This window comes from Bubalus kerabau, chromosome 2 (assembly GCF_029407905.1).
Source record: "Bubalus kerabau isolate K-KA32 ecotype Philippines breed swamp buffalo chromosome 2, PCC_UOA_SB_1v2, whole genome shotgun sequence".
Taxonomy (NCBI): Eukaryota; Metazoa; Chordata; class Mammalia; order Artiodactyla; family Bovidae; genus Bubalus; species Bubalus kerabau.
Window position 1 is genome coordinate 29,314,515 of NC_073625.1, and position 23,515 is coordinate 29,338,029.

The following is a 23,515-nucleotide window of genomic DNA, read 5'->3' on the forward strand; positions in this document are numbered from 1 at the left end:
GCAGCACGCCAGGCCTCCCTGTCCAACACCAACTCCTGGAGACCTCCCAAACCTATGTCCATTCTGTCGGTGATGCCATCCAACCATCTCATCCTGTATCGTCCCCTTCTCCTCCTGCCCTCAATCTTTCCCAGCATAAGGGTCTTTTCAATTGGTCAGCTGTCTGTATCAGGTGGCCAAAGTATTGGAGTTTCAGCTTCAACATCAGTCCTTCCAATGAACACCCAGGACTGATCTCCTTTAGGATGGACTGGTTGGATCTGCTTGCTGTCCAAGGGACTCTCAAGAGTCTTCTCCAACACTACAGTTCAAAAGCATCAATTCTTAGGCGCTCAGCTTTCTTTATAGTCCAACTCTCACATCCATACATGACTACTGGAAAAACCATAGCCTGGACCTTTGTTGGCAAAGTAATGTCTCTACTTTTTAATATGCTGTCTACGTTGCTCATAACTTTCACCTGGGATATGAATGTCAGTCCTAGTCCTGACTCTGTCCTTGCGGGTGACCTTGAACTAATCTCTTTACCTCTTTGAGCCGCCATTGCTTCATCTTGAGCCTAAAGACATACTCATTCATTAGACGTGAATGCCCATTCATAATCTACAAGATGTGAATGAAAGTGGCTCCCACTTTAATAAATTTTAAGTATACCTTAGATGTTTCCCACTCCTCGGTGAGTAATGAGACGGATGCGGGAGCCGCTGGCTCACCTCGTATCAGATGTGTACATGTGCTCGGCGTTCCGCAGCTTGCTATGCTGATGGCCCAGCCCTGGCTTTCAGGCTCGGTGCTGCCCCACGCCTCTCTGTCCATTCGCCCTCGTGAAAGTGAAGTCACGCCAGCCTCTGGCCCTCTTGGCCTCTTACACACATTTCAGTTTGTTGATGCTCTTACTGGGTGAAGTGCCCTTTCTGTTCCCCCTTGTACTGAACACATGATGGGTAATAAAGAGACCAGTCCAGCACCACTGGTTCCAGTTGGCAACTTTAAAATGATCAGCATATCCCAGAGGAGCTTCACATTTAAAGCTCCCCTCTTTTGCCCAAAGGAGGTCATTCCCTGACCAGCAAGAACCCAAGGATAAAAAATAAAAATAAAAAAAGCCCAAGGATTACACTGCAAGCCCTTCAAGTCCTATTCAAACATCCTTTAGGACACTAGTAGCAAAGATAAAAGATTTTCACTGCAAACCACTTTTTTTCTTTTTAAATATAAAACAATACCCACAGTATCTGTGTTGCACACTAAAGTAAAAGTTGAAGTTGTGGGGTTTTGTTTTTTTTTTAAATCATTTCAGGGAATCCAGCCGGATATTACAAAATCTGGGGAATTTATTTGTGGAGTAAGCCCTTAACTCTTCAGTTTCTTACTGTGTGGTTTATGAATGACTCAGACCTTGTGGTTTTCTTTCAGTCAGTCCCCTCCATCTTTAGTTGTGTCTACCTCTCATTGTGTCTGTGAATATAGAAGGAAAAACTCAACCTCTTTTAGGAACTTTGCTTTTCTATTTTCCTAATTCATTTACCCAGTATTTTGTGAATGGTCAAATTCTGTCTCAATGTCAAGTCAGTTCAGTGGGATGGAATATAACTACCTGATATCAGTTGTGGTGGTTGGTCACTGACAAGTTTGGAATTTGTATTACATAAGACTTGATATCATTCATTCCAGGACTGCTTCCTACCACCACGAATTTACTTATTACTGCTTTTGGGTTACTACTGCAGAACCCAGGATCAACTGTGTGTGCTAAGTCAATCATGTCCAATTCTTTGCAACCCCATGGACTGTAGCCTGCCAGGCTCCTCTGTCCATGGGATTCTCCAGGCAAGAATACTGGGGTGGGTTTCCAAGCCCTCCTCCAGGGGATCTTCCCAACCCATGGATCAAACCTGTGTCTCCTATGTCTCCTGCATTGGCAGGCACATTCTTCACCACTAGCGCCACCTGGGAAGCCCACTGAACCCCCAGCAAATCAGACCCCTGTCTTCCACGAAGGCTACGTGAGGATCTTATGGCAGAAGTTGCACCCAGACAGTTGCAGCCCCACAGGTCTCCCCTGCACGGCCAGTCTGGAGCCCTGTGGCAACACCCAGGGAACCAAGGTAAGAAGCTGACATGGAAAGCTGCGCTGCTAATCTTCCAGGTTCAGATAACCCATCTCTTCCTTGCAAAAGTGCACATTTCACAGGTTTCTTCCATTCCACTTGGCAGAACAAAATCCAAGATCACTGGCTCTTCACCCAAGTGAGGCAGGCAGTAGTAGGTATGAATGACTGTGCAGGTGAGGCTGAGAGAAGAATTTATCATCCCTGGGATAGACTGAGTTCCGGAGGCAGTGGTAAGGTTAGAATGATCCCAGGCAATGTGCTACAACCTGGAGTCACTTGTCTTCTGTTCTGTTTCACTATCAGAATAAAACACGTTAATCACACTTTTTGCCCATTTTTATTTTATAACAAACAATTGTAGAGATACTCAGTTGTTTTTCTCTCCCATTACGGTATTATTACTGAATGCTGAAAGCGTTATGCATTGTTCCTTTTATGACAGGGACAAGAGGTAGACACCACTCCTCTTGTCCTCTGTGGGGTTTTTGCAGATGAGAAACCCCAAGGTTCAGCACGTGAATTGGACGCAGGTTGTTAATCGAATACTCCAAGGGGGGCTCTTCCCCGTGTCTATGAAGCTTCTCAAGCTGGCTACTTCCTCAAAGGCTGACCATGGCTGTCCTGGGTTTTCTCTAAAATCCAGTCCACGTACTCAGCAACTTTGGTGTAGACTCCTGGTTGTTCCCTGCGGGCACAGCCTTCACCCCAACTAGTGATGCCCACCAAATGCCATGTTTCTTCATGTTGACAAACCAAGGGACCGCCTGAATCACCCTGTGTCACAGTAAAAGGAAAAAGCAAAATGAGAGAAGGTTATGATGGATGTGCCTTTAAAATTCTGTAGTCATACCACACACACCATGGAAACAATTTCTCGTAGCTCTTCAGATATTTCATGTGTCTCATGAGCTGTTGGACATAGTAAAAGTGACCTAATTCAACAGTATATAGTTGGCGTTTTCTGCTCATTCCAACACAGAAAATTTGGCATCATCACATCCCAAGGTGAGATAAACTTAAAGTGCTTGTATTTTAGCACAATGATTTCTCTGCACAATTGTCTTCCCTTAAAGATGGCATACTCCTGCTGTGAGATAGATATAAAAATTATAGGTGTATATTCAATTTTTAAAAGATTTTATATGAAATTATCAGGTTATTTGGTTCCAAGTCATTTAGAAAGCTATAGAGAACTGCTCTTGGAAAAACATATCTTGAAATGATTTTTCTCAAGTGGCCTGTTGTGTGTTTTTCATACTCTAATGAATTACCTTGCAAGCATCTTTTCCTCCTTCTTTATAGCCAGCACAGATCATCTGTTTGGTTATTTTATAATCTCTGTAACTTTTCTGGCATTCTTCATTTGATATCAAAGGAATATTTGCCTTCTGTAGGGTATTTTGGATTTTACCTGTGAGGCAACATCAGAAGAAGGCAATAAAATAAATATAGAAGTAAGACTACAGTCTTAAATGAGAATGCTGACGTTTCCGTGAAGGTCATTTCTTCATATAAAAATTTTTGTATGTCTGTATCTGTAATAGGGGCTTCATAGGTAGTGCTAGTGGTGAAGAACCTGACTGCCAATGTAGCAGACAAAAGAGATGCAGGTTCGATCTCTGGGTCAGGAAGATCCCCTGGAGGAGGACATTGCAACCCACTCCAGTATTCTTGCCTGGAGAATCCCACGGACGAGGAGCCTGGCAGGCTACAGTCCATGGGGTCGCAAAGAGTCAGACTCTACTGAAGTGACTTAGCACACATGCATCTGTAATAGATGATGAATGCTAACCAAATTTATAATAGTGATCATTTCACAACATATGTAAGCCAAACATTCTGTTTAGCATAGACTTCTGCACTCGTGTATGTCAATTACATCTCAGTAAAACTGGAAAAACTATACATATGTGTGCTCAGTCGCTCAGTCGAGTCCTACTCTTTGCGACCCCATGGACTGTAGCCCACCAGGCTCCTCTGTCCGTGGGATTTTCCGGGCAAGAATTCTGGAGTGGGTTGCCATGTCCTCCTCCAGGGGATGTTGCCGACCCAGAGATACAACTCTAGTCTCTTAACGTCTCCTGCCTGGGCAGGCAGGTTCTTTGCCCCTAACGCCACCTGGGAAGCCCCTCAACATATATAGTAGGTCCTTATTGGTTATCTACATATACACACTACTATATATAAAATAGATAACCAATAAGGACCTACTATATGGTATGGGCAATGCTTCTCAGTACTCTGCAATGACCTGTATGGGCAAAGAATCTAAGAAAGAGTGGATATATGTATAACTGATTCACTTTGCTGTACAACAGCAAGTCACACAACATTGTAAATCAACTCTACTGCAATTTTAAACAGTTTTAAAAAATCTATAGTTCTCAATTTGGCAGGAATGAACTATACAATTTATAATAAAGTTGATTTACATTAATTGTTAAGAAATAAGGGCTTCCCTGGTGGCTCAGATGGTAAAAAGTCCACCTGCAGTGCAGGAGACCCAGGTCTGATCCCTGGGTCAGGAAGATCCCCAGGAGGAGAACATGGCAATCAAGTCTAGTATTCTTGCCTGGAGAATCCCATGGACAGAGAGGAGCCTGGCAGGCTACAGTCCAAGGGGTCTCAAAGAGTCTGACACGACTGAGCTATTAACACTGTCATTTTCAAAGTATTCTGATAAGTTGCAGTTTCATTGGTTTTCATTGTAATCCTGTGTGTTTTATTTATGGGTGTAAAAGCATCATTAGAGAAGAGGTTCGCAGGCTTTACCAGGTTGCAGGAAGGATGTGTTTTAAAAAAAGATTTAAAAGCCTTCCAGAAAGAGAGATGACATGTCTGCCTGTACTCCTGGTTATTAATCCAAGGGATAACAGTGGCCTTGGGAGATGGGAACTCTATTAATTCTGAGGACAGGATGAGCTTGGGGAAGTTGTTAGTCCTGTATAGGACCAATCCTTTAGGAGAAGTCAAACAAAGATGCTTAAGAGATTACCCTATGAATTTTTCCAGGACCAAGCAAAACTGTCTTCTCAAGAATTACTGAATACATATCTGGGAATGAATAGTTAGAAAAAAAAATCACAAATCTGGATATAACTTTAGAGGCCAATTAAACAAATCTACTCCATGTGTTTTAACATATAAAATGCCATGTGGTACCTTTTTCCTCTGTGAAGCCCCATCCAGTTATCCAACAGTCAGTGTAAACTGGTTTTGTATCATCTTTGGAAGGTAGGCATATTGCTTTTTGCAAATCTGAAAGGTAATTTTTACATTAGAGTTTGGCTAGATTTAGTTATGGACATTGACTTTAAAAATACATACTCTTTCTGCCCCTATATTCTCTTTCTCTAGAGTAGCACCAAGTAGAATACACCTTTTACTTTCCACTCAGTTTCTAAGGTCAGTGACTCAAGAATATGTCTCACCAATCACAGTCATTTTGGGTGTTAAATTTTAAAACTCCGAACCCAAATTTACTGTCAAGAGCCTTTACAAGTTCTTGTGTATGATTCCCTCAATAGTAATAGCAGAGGGGTCTACACTGTTTTAAGCATGATTTTTAGGCACTTTAACTTACTAACTGATTTTAATAACAATCCCATGGTGGGGTAACTGGAGGCAAGGACATCCTGCCTGAGGACACAGAATCTTTAGCAGACCCAGCAGGCATTCAGCAACTGTGGAGATTTTTGTACCTCCAAATGCACCCCGTCCAACCACAAAGCTACTGTCTCCCAGAACTGCCTTGTCCAGCAGTCTCTTCCCTACTCAGGTTTCACCTGGAAATTAATATTTGAATATGCTTGCCCTCAGATACTCCTAATATGCCTATGCTCAAGGCAATGCTAATTCTGCTACTCTTGTCAAAGGAAGTCATGCTCCCTTCCATGTCTGTTATTATTTCAATAGTATAATATGCAGCTGTATTCCTTCCTGAAAGAACTAAGTAACACATCTTGGCCCTGAAGTAGAAGACATTTTATGTCAAGTCTCAAATTATTTTTCCTGGCAATACTCATTTTTCCTGCAACTTCACTAACCAGAAAATAAAGACAGTCTCCTTAGATTCTGACCCCTCCTTGAAACTGATGTGAAAATTTAAACCAACACAGTTCAGCTATACATGTCTCCTTAAATATGCTACGTACCAGTAAAATTCAAAGGAGCCTCAAGTTTTATTAAGGCAATGTCATGACTGCCTTCTGAGATTTTATAATTTGGGTGGACAATAATCTCTTTGATTTGTGAGAAAGACGTCTCTGTCGTTATCTCTGACAGATTTAAAATGCCACCATAAATGCGCCAAATATTTGACAAAAGAAGCCTAGGAGGGAAAAATAAGAACTGATTTGAAACCAGAAAGACTGGCCTTTGATATTGTTCTTTTCTCCTTTCACTTTACCTTTCAAAAGAGAACTGGGAAGAAAATACTACATATAACGTATGTTTACATACCTAATTTCTCCTCCTTGCAATTTAGCACCAACAGCAGTGCTGAACTCTGAAGATTTAGTTAAAAATATTGGAAAGTGTATAATTATGTCATGTTTTCTGTAAGTGAATATACAAGAATGTTGCTGTCCCTTTCTGAGAGAAACTGTGTTCAGGAGATGTCTCGCAGTTTATCATGGAAAATCATTCACCAAGTTGAAAGCAATCACTTCCATGAAATTCAGAGCTGGCAAGAAAGAATGACTGTACACAAGTCTCCCTGTAACCAGATAGGGTAGGGGGTCCTCAGAGAAAGAGATCCAGTCATGGTTTTCTTGATATAAAAGAAACCATTTTTACCTTAAGCCGTTTTGTGATTTAAGCGGGGCCACAATGCTAGTCCTCCAATGTGCTCAGTTGCTTCAATTGTGTTGGACTTTTTGCAACCCCATGGACTATAGCCCACTAGTCCATAGGGTTTTCCTGGCAAGAATACTGGAGTGGGTTGCCGTGACCTCCTCCAGGGGATTCTCCCCATCCAGGGTTCAAACCTATGTCTTTTGCATTGCAGGTAGGTTATGACTAAACCACAAGAAAGCTCTGTCCTTGAATAGGTCTCAGTAATTAATGATCTTAAAGGGAATAAAAGAATGCAGAGACAAAGGACTATTACAGGTAAGAGAAGTAACAATAGCAAAGATTATGGGTCAGCTGTAAAGATTCCTAGTTGTCTTTCAACGGCAAAGATTAGCCAGAAGCACTCAACCACCAGATCAACTGGAACCTAAGGCATGATGATGGTGACATTTTCTGACCCATGTCATGACTTCAATCAACTAAGGCCTGGACTCAGGCCAAGGCCCTTCAAGAATATGCATGTACCCTTAGCTTAAAACTTCTCCAGTTCTGCTGTTTGGGGACACAACTGCTTTGGGAAAGATCCTCAGTGTTCTCCTTACTCACTGCAATAATAAATCCTTCCTTCTCCCAATTTTTGGCTTGGTTGTGTCTTTTGACTTGACATCCAACCAAGAGGAAAACCCAGTTTTTATGTAACACCTCTAATAGGACAAAGGAGAGGAACCTCAACACTATGTAAATTATATCTATATTTTGGGAAGTGTGAACATTTAAATTAACTCTTTAAATATGGATATATGCAAAATAAGTCTAAAATTACTATTAGAGTAAAGTTATAGGATAAATAAGTTCTGGGGATATAACAGATAGCATGGTGACTGCAGTTAACAATGGCGTGCATGGGTGCTCAGTCATGTCCCACTCTCTGACCCTATGGAGCCCACCAGGATCCTCTGTCCATGGAATTTTCCAGCCACAAATACTGGAACAGGTTGCCATTTACTCCTCCAGGGAGTCTTTCCAACCCAGGGATCGAACCTTCCCTGGAGGCAGGCAGATTCTTTATCCCTGAGTTACCTGGGAAAGTTGCTGAGAGAGAAAATCTTCCAAGTTTTTACCATCAAAAGCTATTGTAACTTTGTGGAGGGATGGATATTAATAAACTGACATGATGATGGAGAAATTGATTATAGAGTCTTCAAAATGAAGAGGCAAGATACAACTCCAGATAAGATGCAGCCAAACCTTACCCATCGAAGCAATGGGCAGCAGTTAAGACCCACTGGCGTCCAATGATTGACCCTCCGCACAGGTGGCTCTGAGCTCTCTGCTTCACTTGCAGGCTGACCTGCCAGGGCCACTCTCCCCAAGAAGCATTTGTTCCTCCAACAATGCGTGTCCTTTTTGTTGTACAGACTAAAAAGAGAGCATTGAAGTTAATGGTTGGGATCAGAGGGTGAATCACAGTCCCCTTCAATTAAGGAAAACAAGACACATAGTTCCATTATAGAAGATTAAAAAAAGCTATCTAAACAACTCACACATCCCTCTACAGGGATCCCTTTTATGAAAAAAGTGAGATTTACTCACCACGGCTGTCCCCACGTTTACACAACCTCAAGGAATAACCAGAGCTTGCTTGCATCCCATAAGTAATGTTAGTTGGGGAGCCATCCAAAGATAAGCGTAAGGAACATTTACACCTAGACAAGATGATCAGCAAGAGATTAAACCTCAGAGGATGAAAGCCCAGGAAATTATCTGCCAACTGTTTTTGAAAAATAAGCATTCACTAACTTCTCTCCTCTACAGTCTTCTGGGAATAAAGAATAAGTAAAAAACTGACAGCGAATCATCTTTGTACAGGTCTCTTGGCAATCATCCACTCCTTTCACGAAGGTCACATGCAGCTCTTCTCCTTCAAAAGCAACTTGCGGGTAAATTTTGGAGTGGCAGGGCTCTGTGCCTATGTCAAATGTAAAAACAATAGAAAATGCAAATGATAAGCCACACATACACAAGTTTCTGGAACACTGAGGCTTGTTAGAAGATCATAGAATGTATCACATTTTGTGTAATATTTTTTTTATCAAATCGCATTACCAGGCAGAGTTTGTTTGCAGGTTAGAAGGCTGTATCCAGAGATGGCATTTTCCTGAGGACTAGGGGAACTCGGGCTCCCACTTTGGGAAGTCTTAAGGAAACAAACATTTCTATTGTCAAAAAAAAGCAAGAGAAAGAAAGAAAACCCCATTAAAGGCAAATACAAGAACACCTCATATCAAAAAAACACCCCCTGCAAGTTTTATTCTTCTGAGAAATTCCCTCCAAAGAACATCAGACTACAGGACTCTAATGAATTACAGAGATTAAATGTAAATCAAGCCACATCTCCCTCTGAAGAAAACTTATAGGCACAAATAGCCCGAAAAGAAAAGAAAGGTAAAGTTCTACCTTCTAATTAAAAAAAAAGAAGAAGAAATAACAGATTCTGGGGATTTATGGTGCTGATGCTATTATAACTTGATACCCTTCTCTTAGCTCCATCTTGTGTGTAAAGAAAAGGACAGGTTATCTATGGGTCAAGAGATGGAATCGGAACCTTGATCAGGATAAACAGGGCTCTAGTTTCTGAAACACTGGGGTCAGAACAAAGGAGCTTAAAGGATATGCTCCCAGTGAGTGGTTTACTTCAAGCTAGTACAAAACATTAAGATTAGTAGGAAAGGTATCCATGGCTATTATTTCATTGATTGGATGGTCTGTTTAAGTAAGAGAAGATGGATAGGAAAGTCTGCTAATCTCTTAACTAATCTGCACCTGGCAGAAGAGCACCTATTTAAACTATGAGTTCAAGTGTGTTTTTTTTTTAATTAAAAAAATTTATTTTATATTGGAGTATAGCCAATTAACAATGTTGTGATAGATTCAGGTGGATAGCAAAGGGACTCCACCATACATACACATATATGCTTCTTCCCCGAACTCCCCTGCCAACCAGGCTGCCATATAGCGTTGAGCAGAGTTCCCTGTGCCATACAGTCCTTGTTGGTTATCCACTTTAAATATAGCAGTGTGTACATGTCCACCCCAAAGTCCCGAACTATCCCTCTCCCCCGCCACTTTCCCCTCTGGTCACCTTATGGTGGTGATGCTATTGAGGTCCCTCAATGGTGCTGATGCTATTATAACTTGATACCCTTCTCTTAGCTCCATCTTGTGTGTAAAGAAAAGGACAGGTTATCTATGGGTCAAGAGATGGAATCGGAACCTTGATCAGGATAAACAGGATAAACAGGATAAAAAGTGGGATGCTATTCCCACTATTGAGGGAAATGAACAAAACTTGGGAAAAACTCAAAGTATAAAATGAAAATGATGCCAAGACGGTAGTGAGCATGACACACGCCTACTGACCTCTGTGAGTCTGTCTTCCATGCATTTGTATAGAATGTGAAGAAAAGACAGCTGGGGTGATAGGTGCAGATGGTTCGACACACAAAAGCATCTGGTGCGATAATTCTGGCAACATCCACATCTGAAAACGCACGATGTTGGAAAATGTCCACGCGGCAGCCTGTGAACCCACAGGGGAAGATGTACATGTCACGATGCTACATATGCTTGTACTTCGTCATCATAACTAAGGAAACTATGACTGTTGTTTGTTCATAGAACTACACATCCTTAGTGAAAAAAATGTCTGTTGAAAAATCCCCAAGCTTGTTGTTTGCCATTTGGGAGAAGAAAAAACTGGTCTCAATCTGATAAAAGACAGATACCTATGTCAGAGAAATAAAATGTCTTAACCTGTGTTCTATCCTACTTGGTCTGAAATACCTAAGCTACTCAGCTTTTGTTTATATTTTCTTTATGTTACCCTGACCCTGAAATTCAGGCCTTAGGCATGTGAGCTTTTGTGTTATGTTTTCCTGAATATTTTGAAAAATATTTGAATAAAGACATCAACAAAAACCTGAATTTCTAACAAAAATGCCATGTACCCATTAGAACAAGAGGAAATCCACTTTCATTTTCCATAACATAATTATATCTCAATTATACTTTTACTTATGTTCTTATTATTTACTCAATTTGATAACACATAAAGTGTTTCATTTCCTGGGTCAGGAAAAGCCACTGGAGAAGGGATAGGCTACCCACTCCAGTATTCTTGGGTTTCCCTTGTGGCTCAGCTGGTAAAGAATCTGCCTGCAATGTGGGAGACCTGGGTTTGAACCCTGGGTTGGGAAGATCCCCTGGAGAAGGGAAAGGCTACTCACTCTGGTATTCTGGCCTAGAGAATTCCATGGACTTTATAGCCCACGGGGTCACAAAGAGTCAGACACGACTGAGCAACTATCACTTTAAAAGTCTATTAGGGCCTCTCAGGTGGTTAAGCAGTAAAGAATCTGCCTGCAATGCAGGAGACACAGCAAGAGCCACAGGTTTGATCCCTGAGTCAGGAAGATCCCCTGGAGGAGGAAATGGCAACCCACTCCAGTAGTCTTGCCTGGGAAATCACATGGACAGAGGAGCCTGGCAGGCTACAGTCCTGGGGTCACAGAGTTAGACATTTGGAAAGAAAGTTACGACAAACCTAGACAACCTGTTAAAAAGCAGAGGCATCAGTTTGCCAGCAAAGGTCTGTATAGTCAAAGCTATGGTTTTTCCATTAGTCATGTACGGATGTGAGAGGTGGGCCAAAAAGAAGGCTGAGTGCTGAAAAATTGATGCTTTTGAACTGTGGTGCTGGAGCAGACTCTTGGGAGTCCCTTTGATTGCAAGGAGATTAAAGGAAATCAACTCTGAATATTCATTAGAAGAACTGATGCTGAAACTGAAACTCCAATACTTTGGCCACTTGATACAAAGAGCTGACTTGTTGGAAAAGGCCCTGATGCTAAGAAAGTTTGAAAGCAAAAGGAGAGGAGGGTGGTAGAGGATGAGATGATTGTATAGCATCATCAACTCAATGGACATTAATTTCAGCAAACTCCAGGAGACAGTGAAAGACAAGGAAGCCTGGTGTGCTGCAGTCCATGGGATTGCAAAGAATTGGACATGATTTATCCACCGAACAACAAAAACAAATTCTATTAAAATTATGTAAGCTTAAAGAATAATGGTAGCAATTATGAGAAAGACAACAAGAATTCAAATTTAAATGAACATAGTTAGATCAAGAGAGTGTGCCTGCTACACATAATATCTTCAGATGGGAAGTTTAGGAAATTAGACCTCAACTACTTAAATCTTTTTTTAAAAAAATCAGACTTTAAGCTGGAAGAGAATTTATGGGATTCCATGTCTACCTTCAACTACATCCTTTCAAGTAGTTCAACCTTTTTTTCAGACATTTATAATGATAAGGAGCTGACTACCTCATGACGAGGTTCACTTCTGGACCACTCTAGGAGTCAGAATTTTTTTCGTATTTTCATCATAGCAGTATCTATTTTATGAAACCAGACAGATTAGTCCAATCCTTTTCCCAATGACCATTCTTCAAAAACAAAAATTTCAAACAGTCATCCTGACTTTTTAGGGTTAAATATCTAATCTGTTTCTTTAATGGTATCTTATTTTCCTATGTTTCGAGATATCTCAGGATCTTGGTTACTGTCTTTTGACACGTCTGTTGCTCCAAACAAAATACGGAACCATTGCTGAATATAAAGTGCAGGCACAGTCTGACCCGTCCAGATGACAAAAGGATAGGGCCTAACTATGTTCCAAAGACCATGTAGTTTTTTAAAGATAGTTTCATTTTCATTTGTTTTGTTTGTCAAAAGCGCTACAAGATGTCAGCAGGAACCACAGAGTAAAGACCTTCCAAACCCTTTCCTCCATTAAAAAAAAAAAGAAGAAAGAAACAAGAGCACTGGCCAGAATGTCAAAATTAATGTAGTTTCAGAACTCTAGAAGTGAACCAAAGGCTTATAATAGCCCAGGGAGTTTTTATCCAAGAAAAACAGCCAAATCTCAGCAAGAGCCCTGAGTTCTATGAGGTTTTTAACTTGCCCTCTCATCCCCTCTCCACAGCTCCATGGAAGCCTTGAAAATACCCACAATCGTGGGGAAAACCAGCAGCCTAATGGGCCTCAGGAAGGGGCAGAACGGAATTGGAGCTACTCCCAAGCCCTGTCCCCAGATAACTGTCATCATTTGACTGGAGGTTCTCAGGAAAATCCTATTCCCAAGGACTGAGTTTCTTTGACCTGATTCAGAACTTCCTCAGTGTCAACAGCCTTTTCCTTGAAAGCATTTATCAAAAAAAAAAAAAAAAAAGATTGTGACTATTATACATCATTGTAGCTGCCTAAGTCAGTAGTAATAGCAGGGGCATACCACAAGCCAATGAGAATCTTAGAAGGAAAACCGAGAGTTTGAAAATCTCTGAGATACTCCTGGGAATCTGGAAAGCCATATACTTGTATAGAGCGGACTGTGTGCCTGACAGAGGCTCTGCACATTTCCCGTGCTGGGAAAGCCCCGAGCCCTCACCGAGGACTGACTTTGACCTCTGTGAACTCAGTGTCAGCAGAAAGTGGAGGCCAGGGCAAAGTTGTAAAGGGCAGGCCAGGGCAGGGCAGTGAAACGCATGCCCTAAGTCTCACAAAAAGCCCCTTGTCCAAGGCTGGCAAACTCACTACTTCTAGGCACCCAAAGAAACTTCTGTCCTGTCATTAGAAAACTGTAGGGGAAGCTGAGCACAGACATCCGTGGTCATGTCACAACAGGGGCTAGCAATTGTGTACAATTAGCTCAGGAAAGTCCCCAAACAAACAGCAACAGCAACACAAAATATTAACAACAACAACAAACTCTGGGGAAGGAGGGCGTTTGATGTCCTGAGTTTGTCACATGCTTGTATTTAATAAGTCTGATTTTTTTTTTTTTACAAAAAAATCATGAGACATGTCAAGAAACAAGGAAATATGGCCCATACACAGAAGTAAAGGTATAAACCATCACTAAGGAAGCAAGAACATTGGATTTAGTATACCAAGATTTTACATCAGCTATTTTAAATATGTTCAAAGAACTAAAGGAAACCATGTCCAAAGAACTGGAGAGGGAACTTCCTTCTTGGTCCAATGGTTAAGATTTCACCTTCCGATGCAGAGGATGTGGGTTTGATTCCTGGTAGGTGAGCTAAGATCCCACATGCCTCATGGCCAAAAAAAAAGAAAAAGCCCCCAAAACTTAAAACAGAAGCAATATTGTAACAAATTCAATAAAGACTCTAAAAATGGTCCACACATTAAAAAAAAAAAACAACAGAAAAAAAATCTTAAAGGACTGAAGAGAAGTATGAAAACAATGTTTCACCAGACAATATCAATAGCCAGAAATTAAATTACAGAAAAGAACCAAATCTGACTATTAAAAAATAAAATAATACTTAACTTGAAGCAATAAATCTGGAGCACACCATGGAAGAAGTGTGCTGGGGGAGGCTGGGAACCAAAGGGAAAAAAGAGGCATTGTTGCCAACTCCCTAGTCTTCTAAGGCAGGAGCCTAGCCCAGCTCCCCATTCAGGGCTTGGCACAGAGTCAGCACGTAACTGTATAGAAGTGGCTATTGATAATTTGGTTTCGATAACGTGTTATCATTGACATGCTGATATGCTAAATAAGACAGACTATCTTAGCAAGTTTTCTGGCTCTTTCAATTAAAATTACCCCTATGTCTGAAACATAGGGTTTCATTGATTTATTATGCCAGAGTCCCTTCGCTAGATAATAGACACCACCAAGAAATGACCATATAGTTTTCTCTACAATGTCACTGTACTAGTTTCCTAGGGCTGCTTAAAAAATTATCCCAAACTTAGTGGCTTAAAACAACACATTTATTATCTCACGGTTCTGAAGATCAGAAGTCGAGAAGTCTGAAATGGATCTTTGTCCTTAGTTCTTTCATGATAGGGATAACGTGTAGTGCTTAGTCATCAGTCGTGTCTAACTATTTGTAACCCCATGGACTGTAGCTCGCCTGGCTCCTCTGTCCATGGGACTTTTCCAGCAAAGATACTGGAGTGGGTTGCCATTTCCTTCCCTAGAAACGGGTCTTACTGGGCTTTAAATCAAGATGCCGGCATGGCTTTGTTCCTTTGGGAATTTCTGTAGAACTTTTATCCTTACCTTTTTCAGATTCTAGAGGCCACCTGCATTCCTTGACTTAGGGACCCTTCCTCCAGTTCAAAGCCAGAAGTGTACCCTCTTCTGATCTCTCTGTCTGACTCTCTGATCCTTCTGCTTTCTCTTTCTTTTATCAGGACCCTTGTGACTACATTGGGTCTATCCACATAATCCAGAATAATCTCAAAGTTTTTTTTAACATAATCACATACTTAATCAAGGCTTTTTTGCCCTGTAAGGTAACATATTTACAGATTCCAGAGATTAGGATGTGGATGTTTTGGGGAGGCTCTTTTTCTGCCTAGTACAATCACACAGTGAAGTGTGGGGGGGGGGGGCGCGTGTGCACGCGCGCGCACACTCAGTCATGTCTGATTCTTTGCGACCCCATGGGCTGTAGCCTGTATGGGATTTTCCAGGCAAGAATACTGAAGTGAGTTGCCATTTCCTCCTCCGGGGATCTTTCCGACCCAGGGATTGAGCCTGTGTCTCCTGCATCTCCTGCATTGCAAGCAGATTCTTTACCATCTGAACTACAAAGGAAACCCTTAATTCTCTGTGGTGCAAATCAAAGGAAGGACTATATAAATATCTGCCCTCACTGACTTTCTGGTTGGTTACCTTCCTTGTGGTACAGTGTTTCACTGACTGATGTGAAGACTGCTCAAATGTGCATTATTCTACAAAGCCAAGGCTCTTAGCATAATGACTAGTATTCCCCTGTTTGTTGTTCAGTCACTAAGTTGTCTCTGACTCTTTTGCAACCCCATGGACTGTAGTCCACCAGGCTCCTCAGTCCGTGGAATTCTCCAGGCAAAAATACTGGCGTGAGTTGCATTCCCTTCTCCAGGGGATCTTCACGACCCAGGGATCGAGCCTGTGTCTCATGCATCTCCTGTATTGCAGGCAGATTCTTTACCACTGAGCCACTGGGGAAGAAGCCCACACAGTGAAGTAGGAGCCATACAATTACCAATTTTCGAGTTTCCACAGGCCTTCAGTGAGAATCCAGACTCCACATCACTCAGCACCTTTATACGCGTAGGTGTCCCCTGTGGGCTGCGTTTTAATAGGCAGGAGTTCCTGAATGTGAAAAACAGAGGTTACTTTGCTTCCTAAACTTCAAGGTGCCTGCAGAAGTCCATTCCCTGTTGAAAATGATCCATGGTCAGTAGAAAATAAACAAAGCAATCAGAACAGTGACCTCAGTGATGAGCGAGTTAGAAATTGTGTTATTCATCAAACAGACATGTCCCCCTCTATAGAGGGAGGGTTAGGGTGAGGGTGCAGTAGGAACTATTCTTCTACAGGACATTATTCTACTGACATCTCACTCTACAAGCACAGGGTTTTTGCGGACCAAATGGAAATTTTTCTCTTTAGGAAAAATGATGCCAAAATTGAATAAAATAATAAGACTGTTGTTCAGTGTCTAAGTCATGTCCAACTCTTCGAGCCCATGAACTGCAGCATGCCAGGCTTCTCTGTCCATCACTATCTCTCTGAGTTTGCTCAGACTCATGTCCATTGAGTCAGTGATATCATCCAACCATCTTATCCTCTGTTGCCCCCTTCTCCTCTTGCCCTCACTTTCTCCCAGCATCAGGGGCTTTTCCAGTGAGTCAGCTCTTTAAATCAGATGGCCAAAATATTGGAGCTTTGGCTTCAGCATCAGTCCTTCCAATGAATATTCAGGGTTGATTTCCTCTAGGATTGAATGGTTTGATCTCCTTGCAGTCCACGTGACTCTCAAGAGTCTTCTCCAGCACCTCAGTTCAAAAGTGTCAATTCTTTGGTGCTCAGCCTTCTTTATGGTCCAACTCCCACATCCATACATGACTACTGCAAAAACCATAGGTTTGACTATATGGACCTTTGTCATCAAAGTGATGTCTGCTTTTTAAAACACTGTGTAGGTTTGACATAGCTATTCTTCCAAGAATCAAGTGTCTTTTAATTTCATGACTGTAGTCACTGTCCACATTGATTTTGGAGACCAAGAAAGTGAAATCTGACACTGTTTCCACATTTTCCCCATCTATTTGCCATGAAGTGATAGGACCAGATACCATGATCTGTTTTTTGAATGTTGAGTTTTAACCCAGCTTTTTCACTCTTCTCTTTCACCTTCATCAAGAGGCTGTTTAGTTCCTCTTTACTTTCTGCCATTAAAGTGGTATCATCTGCATATCTGAAGTTGTTGCTATTTCTGCTGGCAATCTTAATTCCAGCTTGTGATTCATCCAGCCTGGCATTTTGCCTGATGTACTCTGCATATAAGTTAAACAAGCAGGGTGACAGTATACAGCCTTGATGTACTCCTTTTCCTATTTGGAACCAGTCTGTTGTTCCATGTCCAGTTCTAACTGTTGCTTCTTGACCTGCATGCAGGTTTCTCAGGAGGTAGGTAAGATGGTCTGGTATTTCCATCTCTTTAAGAATACTCTTATTCTCTTTAAGACTAAGAAAACTGATTAGACCTAAAAACTCTCTCTGATTTTCAGTTGGGGAAAAAAAATGGTTATGAAGAAAAAAAGGTTATGCTTCTGAAAACACCATCAGAAAGAACAGACACTGAATGTTACTCACCGGTACTCTGCACTGAAGAAGGTTTTCGTGGCATATGTGAAGAACTGGCAGTGAATGTTGTTGGTGCACCTTTCTTGGCATTCTTCGGCACTTCTCACCTTAGATACATTGAAATTGACTCCTCTCATATCGATTCCTTTATAAATGCTTCGGTGGCAAGCTGTCCAAATAAAACACACAGAACAAATTCAATCAGTTTCCCTTCTGGAAGTAAATCATCAATTTGGGCTAGGTAGCTTTTTTTTAAATTTTCTAGTGGACTATAGTTGATTTCAAATGTGTTGGTTTCAGGAACAGCAAAATGATTCAGTTATACATATACGTATATCCATTCTCTTTCAGATTCTTTTCCCATATAGCTTATTATAGAGTACTGAGCAGAGTTCCCTGTGGTATACAGTAGGTCCTTGTTGGTTATCTATTTAAATATAGCAGTATGTACATGTCCATCCCAAATTCCCAATCTATCCCTCCCCCCACCCTTCTCCGTTAGTAACCATTAAGTTTGTTCTCTGTTGGTCTGTTTCTGTTTGGGAAACAAGGGGAGAGTATTATTTGGTTGTGTATTTACTTTCTGTACATCTGACACCAAAGTGCCAGCCTCATAAATGATAGAGGCTCCTCAAGTGTGAGATGACTGCTGAAGATAAGAGCGTGCATCCAGAATACAACCCCATCTCTGTTATCTTTCTAAGTGCTCCGTTCCAAAAGCACGTGGTGGTACAGAGTTTGAGCAGAAGCTGTTCTAAGGTAGACCCACTGTCCATTCAAACTGAGCTCAGAAATCACATCTTACCACTAATTTGATGACCACATCGCTTTAAAGAATGTCCCGAAATTACACCTGTCCGTGACACTCTCGGCAGGGTTCCTGTAACACTGTCCTTCAAGAAGCAACCAAACCTGTTTTTTAAAAGTAGTTTAATAAGAAATAGAATGATAAACACACATTGAGGAAATGTCTAGCATTTCTATGCACTTACAAATACAGCCAGAAATAAGGAAAATACTACAGCATGCCTGACACCTGCTGGGAAAAAAAACATTCTTAGAGGCAATTCCTTAATACCTAACAATCTTTGTAATACCTACCTTTAGCATTGTTTTCCTTTATATTCACATTTCAAATAGAGAAAGTCAATCATATAAAAGAGGGAATGATTCTTCCTGTGTTCCCAAACTTTGTGGGAATTATGTTCCCACCCGGTGATTGTTGTTATAAATATTTTCATTTAAGAAATTAAATCAGTCATGAGAGTTGCATCTATATTTGGTATTCATCCTGACTACTAACTCCTTACAGTCCACACCTACTAAAAAACTTCATTCTGTCTTTAATGTCAACTTTTATGTAATTTCCTTATTTAAAAGGATTCTAGAACCCAATTCAACTTTTTAAATGAAAAGTTGCCACCTCTAACATACAGTCTAGGTTTGCTATACAAGTTTTCCCTTGTAGAGGGCTTCCCTGGTGGCTCAGATGGTAAAGAATCTGCTTGCAATGCAGGAGACCTGGGTTTGGTCTCTAGGTTGGGAAAAATTACCTGGAGAAAGGAATGGCTACCCACTCCAGTATCCTTGTCTGGGATAATTCCATGGACAGAGGAGCCTGGTAGGCTACAGTTCATGGGGTCACAAAGAGTCAGACATGATCACACGGCTAACCTTTTCATTTTCATTTTCCTTGTAGAATCATGGAATGACAGTCTAACTCCTAGTTTTTAATTCAAATAGAATAAAGATAAAGGAAAAGAATTATGGATATGGAAATGGGAACAAGGAAGAAACATTCATTCTGGATATTGATCAAAAGTAAAGAAAATTATAATAAAACTGTGGTTGTACTTGAGCAACTTTATGACTGAATAAGACTTTTCATTACCAACTACTTTTCAAATGCTCTTACTTTTTCAAATTACCAGTTAACAATATATGTTCATGTCCACACATGCGTGCACACACACACACATGCATGCGTGCACATGTAGGCATACACATGCCATGAATACTATAGGTGCCCAAACTGGCTCATTATAGGCATCATTCAGACCTACCTTCTCCCAAGGTTACAAGATGGATTTTAATTATTTTCTCAACAAAATGCTTGCCTTCTATAGTATCTTCTTAAGAACTATGCTATCCGTAAGTGTGATCATGCATCAGACAGCAAGTACCTTTCTTGTTCAGGTGAAATATTCACCTATTATTAGACCCTTTCTGGAGAAGGCAATCACACTCCAGTACTCTTGCCTGGAAAATCCCATGGATGGAGGAGCCTGGTGGGCTGCAGCCCATGGGGTCGCTAAGAGTCAGACACAACTGAAGCAACTTAGCAGCAGCAGCATTAGACCCTTTCTTGAGATAATCTCTTAACTCAGTGATTTTCAAGTGTTTTCCTTGAGGTCTTGGATAGGAAAAGACTACTTTCTATGGCTCTAAGCCATTGTTTAAAATGCAGATCTCCAGGCCCAAGAGACTTAGGTTTGATAGGTCTGGGCTTGAGCCTAAGAATCTGCTTAGATAAGGGCTCCTCAGGGTGATTCCAATGAAGCTGGCCATTTAGAAACATAATCTTGCTATATGGTGCACACAACTGATTCCATTTTGAAAAATGACTGGCTTCCCCAATAAAGAAATATCAACGTTTACCTTTTGTCTGCATCACTGGTTGAATTTTCAGGAAGAAAGCTAAAGAGCAAGCACCTAGGGTGGAAGGTGCACATCAGCTGACAGTATTGGGCATCTGGGGTGTACATGGCTGATACATCCCCACCTCTGAAGAATGTGTTGCGATATAGTTGAGTCAAGCATCCTGTGACAGAATCATTGAAAAAAGACACATTAATGTGGAAGAAATAATAATTTTAAAAGAAATGTATCTGCGTTCTAAACCTTCCTAATTGGTCCATGGAATACCCAGAGATCTTATGACATGACTAAATGCAGAAGCAAGATGAAATATACCTGCTGTACAATATGTGGGATCTTAGTTCCCTGACCAGGGCTCAAACCCATGTCTGTAGTGGAAGCACAGAGTCCTAACCACTGGACAGCCAAGGAATTCCTGAAATAGTGATATATTAGGGCTTGATGCATGATGTTAAAATTAATTTTTGGGTACCTATGCATAAAAATACTTGGTTGATTTTCATTTATCATGCTCAACCATAATAATTTGTACATAAATTATTTTCCCTCAAATGCAACCTTAGCTTGGTTTCTCCCTATCTTCTAACATGGGAACAACTTTTCTGGAAGATAATTTGATGATATATATCATAAAACCTTCAAAACTATGCACACCTTTACTATATCTGGTGTTTTAATTTCCAAAGTTTTTTCTACAGAAATAAACATGTATATAAGAATGTGCATACAAAAATATCATGAATAGAGAAGAATGCTGCTGCTGCTGCTAAGTCGCTTCAGTTGTGTCCGACTCTGTGCAACCCCATAGACGGCAGCCCACCAGACTCCCCCGTCCCTGGGATTCTCCAGGCAAGAACACTGGAGTGGGTTGCCATTTCCTTCTCCAATGCATGAAAGTGAAAAGTGAAAGTGAAGTCGCTCAGTCGTGCCTGACTCTTCACGACCCCATGGACTGCAGCCTACCAGGCTCCTCCATCCATGGGATTTTCCAGGCAAGAGTACTGGAGTGGGTTGCCATTGCCTTCTCTGATAGAGAAGAATATTAAGCTCCAAAAACATGATATATATTTATCTGTTTGAAAGATCACTATAAATGGGAAACGTAAGTTACAAAAAAGTATCTAATAACAGAGTGTATAAAGACACATGCAGAAAAATATCTGAAAAAGATATTTTTAACAAAGCCCATCTCTGTATTATAAGACTACAGATGACAGGTATTTTCTCATTTTCCGCTAATTTGCACCTCTAATTTCCCTAGCATGATCATAATTATTTTCAAAAATAATAAAATTGAAGTCACCGTGGTTCACAGCATCTCTGGCTTCTACTCTTCAGCATTCAGTGTATTTGTATGTGGTAATGATTATGGCTCAGAAGAGCAATTTGGAATGAGGGGACAGATGGAGGGGAGTTTGGTTTAGGGGAAAAAAGCTTCTTCCTTAAGAATTTATTTTTTGCCAAATGTAACCCTTACCCTAGACACCTAGAAGTGTTTGTCTTAGCCATAAACATCATTGTGATGTGGTCTTCTTAAGTCAACAAAGACTCAGAAACCACCCATAATGGTGGCATCGCAAAAACTCCATTCTACAATAATTAATGAAAAACAGTGTCTAAAATCATTCCTATTCTGTGAAATTTTAATGGATAGAAAGAGAAATAAGATCAAAACCTGATGGTGAAACTCAAACTATTCAAATAGATGACTTCCTAAATTAAATATAAATTAGGTACTTCCTTTTCTGAAATGATTCTCCAGAAGTCTAAAAGAGTAAAAATATGTACTGAGTACATATTATGGTACTCGGGTTGGACCCAGCTGCTATAAAATACCTAGCACTCTTCTGAATATTCAGATAAAGTTGATTTTTTAATGTTGATAATAAAAATAGAGGGCTACCTGTTTAAAGATATGCTTTGTGGAGAGTCTTTTCCAAACAGAAGTTTCTGTCAACACCTGCCAAGACATTCTCATTTCTGGGCCCCTCCTTCTGGTGTATCTAGGATGATATATCTGCAAAGTGGTAGTTGGTGCTGAACCTTAAAAGGATATGTATCCTGAGGGTCGGATGTCTTGCTTGATTACTCTCCCCCTCACCCTTTGCATCTTAGAGATAATCCACTCACCACAGGAAACTGTAGCAAACAAGCAAACGAAGTAAGCTGCTTGCCTGAGTGCAGTCATCCTAAAAGAGAAAGCAACAGGCACAGAACTCTACTGTTTATAGATCATATTTAACATGAATCTTAATATAAGGTAATACAGATTTTCTTGTAAATGTCTGGATAGCAAATCTAAGCACACAATTATCAGTATAGAAAGCAATGGTTTTCTGAACATTTTACGCTCAAGGACTTGGCATGAGATACAAATTGAGACCTCTAGATTACTCTTGTGTTTATTGTCCATTTGGCACCTATGTTCTTAGCAATTATGCGAAGGGAATTGGTAGACAGAAATTAAACATTTGTGAAACCTCTTGATTTGAGCAAAAGGAAAATTATTGTAAACCATGGTAATGGTATCTGTCCAAAATCCCTAAGGAAAGATATTCCAAATATTCAAGCCCATTTTAAACTTTTTAATCAATGTTCTCTTTGATTGAAAAATATCTTGCACTTATGTTTCCACATATAAGAGCATCAGTTCCTTCTACATTCTCTAAATATACAGGAAATTAGAATGTCAACTAATAGTTGCTTTATAAAGTAAAAACAATGCTTAATGGAAAAAAAAAAAAAACACAACTATTTGGAAGCAATCAGAATAATAGAAATCCTCTACCTGAAAGCACAATTGCTTCCGTGGTTCTGGAGCTGAGAGTGTCTCGTGCCATTGAAAAATGGCCGGTCTTCAAGCTTTCCCGATAGGGCTCTGCACGCAGTATTTGCTTGGCTCCGATATTGACTTTGGTGTTCTGCCAAGAGTTTCAACTTTTTGTCCTGTCAACATATTCTATGAACATCCCATTTCTGTGTTCAACTATTTAATACATTAACTATTTCATAATAGGACCACATAATTCATGTACACGTTTCCATTTTAAAAATGTCCCCAAAATTCCTAGTTATTTGGGGCTCATAATGTATCTAACTAGACATTTCCAGTGTAATGACCTGGATACATATGAATAAGGGGGTGGAAAGGGATCCATCCTCCTGGAAGTCATAATGAGCCTTTTAGCAAATGGTATCCATGCCTTCCTTTGTGAAGG

The 23,515-nt window shown here is 40.6% G+C and overlaps 1 protein-coding gene across 3 annotated transcripts; it reads right to left on the reverse strand.

The window, feature by feature from the left end:
- Nucleotides 1–2,477: 2,477 nt before the first annotated feature.
- KLKB1 (kallikrein B1) lies at nt 2,478–23,214 on the reverse strand. 3 transcript variants are annotated; one of them, XM_055570167.1, is made up of 15 exons: nt 23,086–23,214; nt 22,428–22,486; nt 20,298–20,460; nt 18,445–18,551; nt 17,649–17,808; nt 16,033–16,142; nt 10,329–10,488; nt 9,015–9,124; nt 8,709–8,871; nt 8,502–8,614; nt 8,162–8,327; nt 6,269–6,444; nt 5,277–5,372; nt 3,386–3,525; nt 2,478–2,888 (listed from the first exon to the last, which is right to left on the reverse strand). In XM_055570167.1, the coding sequence occupies exons 2-15, from the start codon at nt 22,483–22,485 to the stop codon at nt 2,706–2,708; spliced, it is 1,905 nt and encodes a 634-aa protein (XP_055426142.1). In that variant the 5' UTR covers nt 22,486; nt 23,086–23,214; the 3' UTR covers nt 2,478–2,705. The 3 variants fall into 3 exon arrangements, with proteins under 3 accessions (XP_055426142.1, XP_055426144.1, XP_055426143.1); XM_055570169.1 differs by lacking the exons at nt 22,428–22,486; nt 23,086–23,214 and having other exon boundaries at nt 8,505–8,614; nt 8,709–8,877; nt 20,298–20,419; XM_055570168.1 differs by lacking the exons at nt 3,386–3,525; nt 22,428–22,486; nt 23,086–23,214 and having other exon boundaries at nt 2,774–2,888; nt 20,298–20,404.
- Nucleotides 23,215–23,515: the final 301 nt, after the last annotated feature.

Bases quoted from the DNA above. Each gene is read 5' to 3' on its own strand.
- KLKB1 (XM_055570167.1), bottom strand. From the start codon at position 22,485: ATGACTGCACTCAGGCAAGCAGCTTACTTCGTTTGCTTGTTTGCTACA. The intron at 17,809-18,444 runs GTAAGATGTGAT...TTATTTGGACAG, and splicing joins ATGTGGTCATCAAATTAGTG to CTTGCCACCGAAGCATTTAT. The intron at 9,125-10,328 runs GTCAGTAGGCGT...TTTTGACAATAG, and splicing joins TGGAAGACAGACTCACAGAG to AAATGTTTGTTTCCTTAAGA.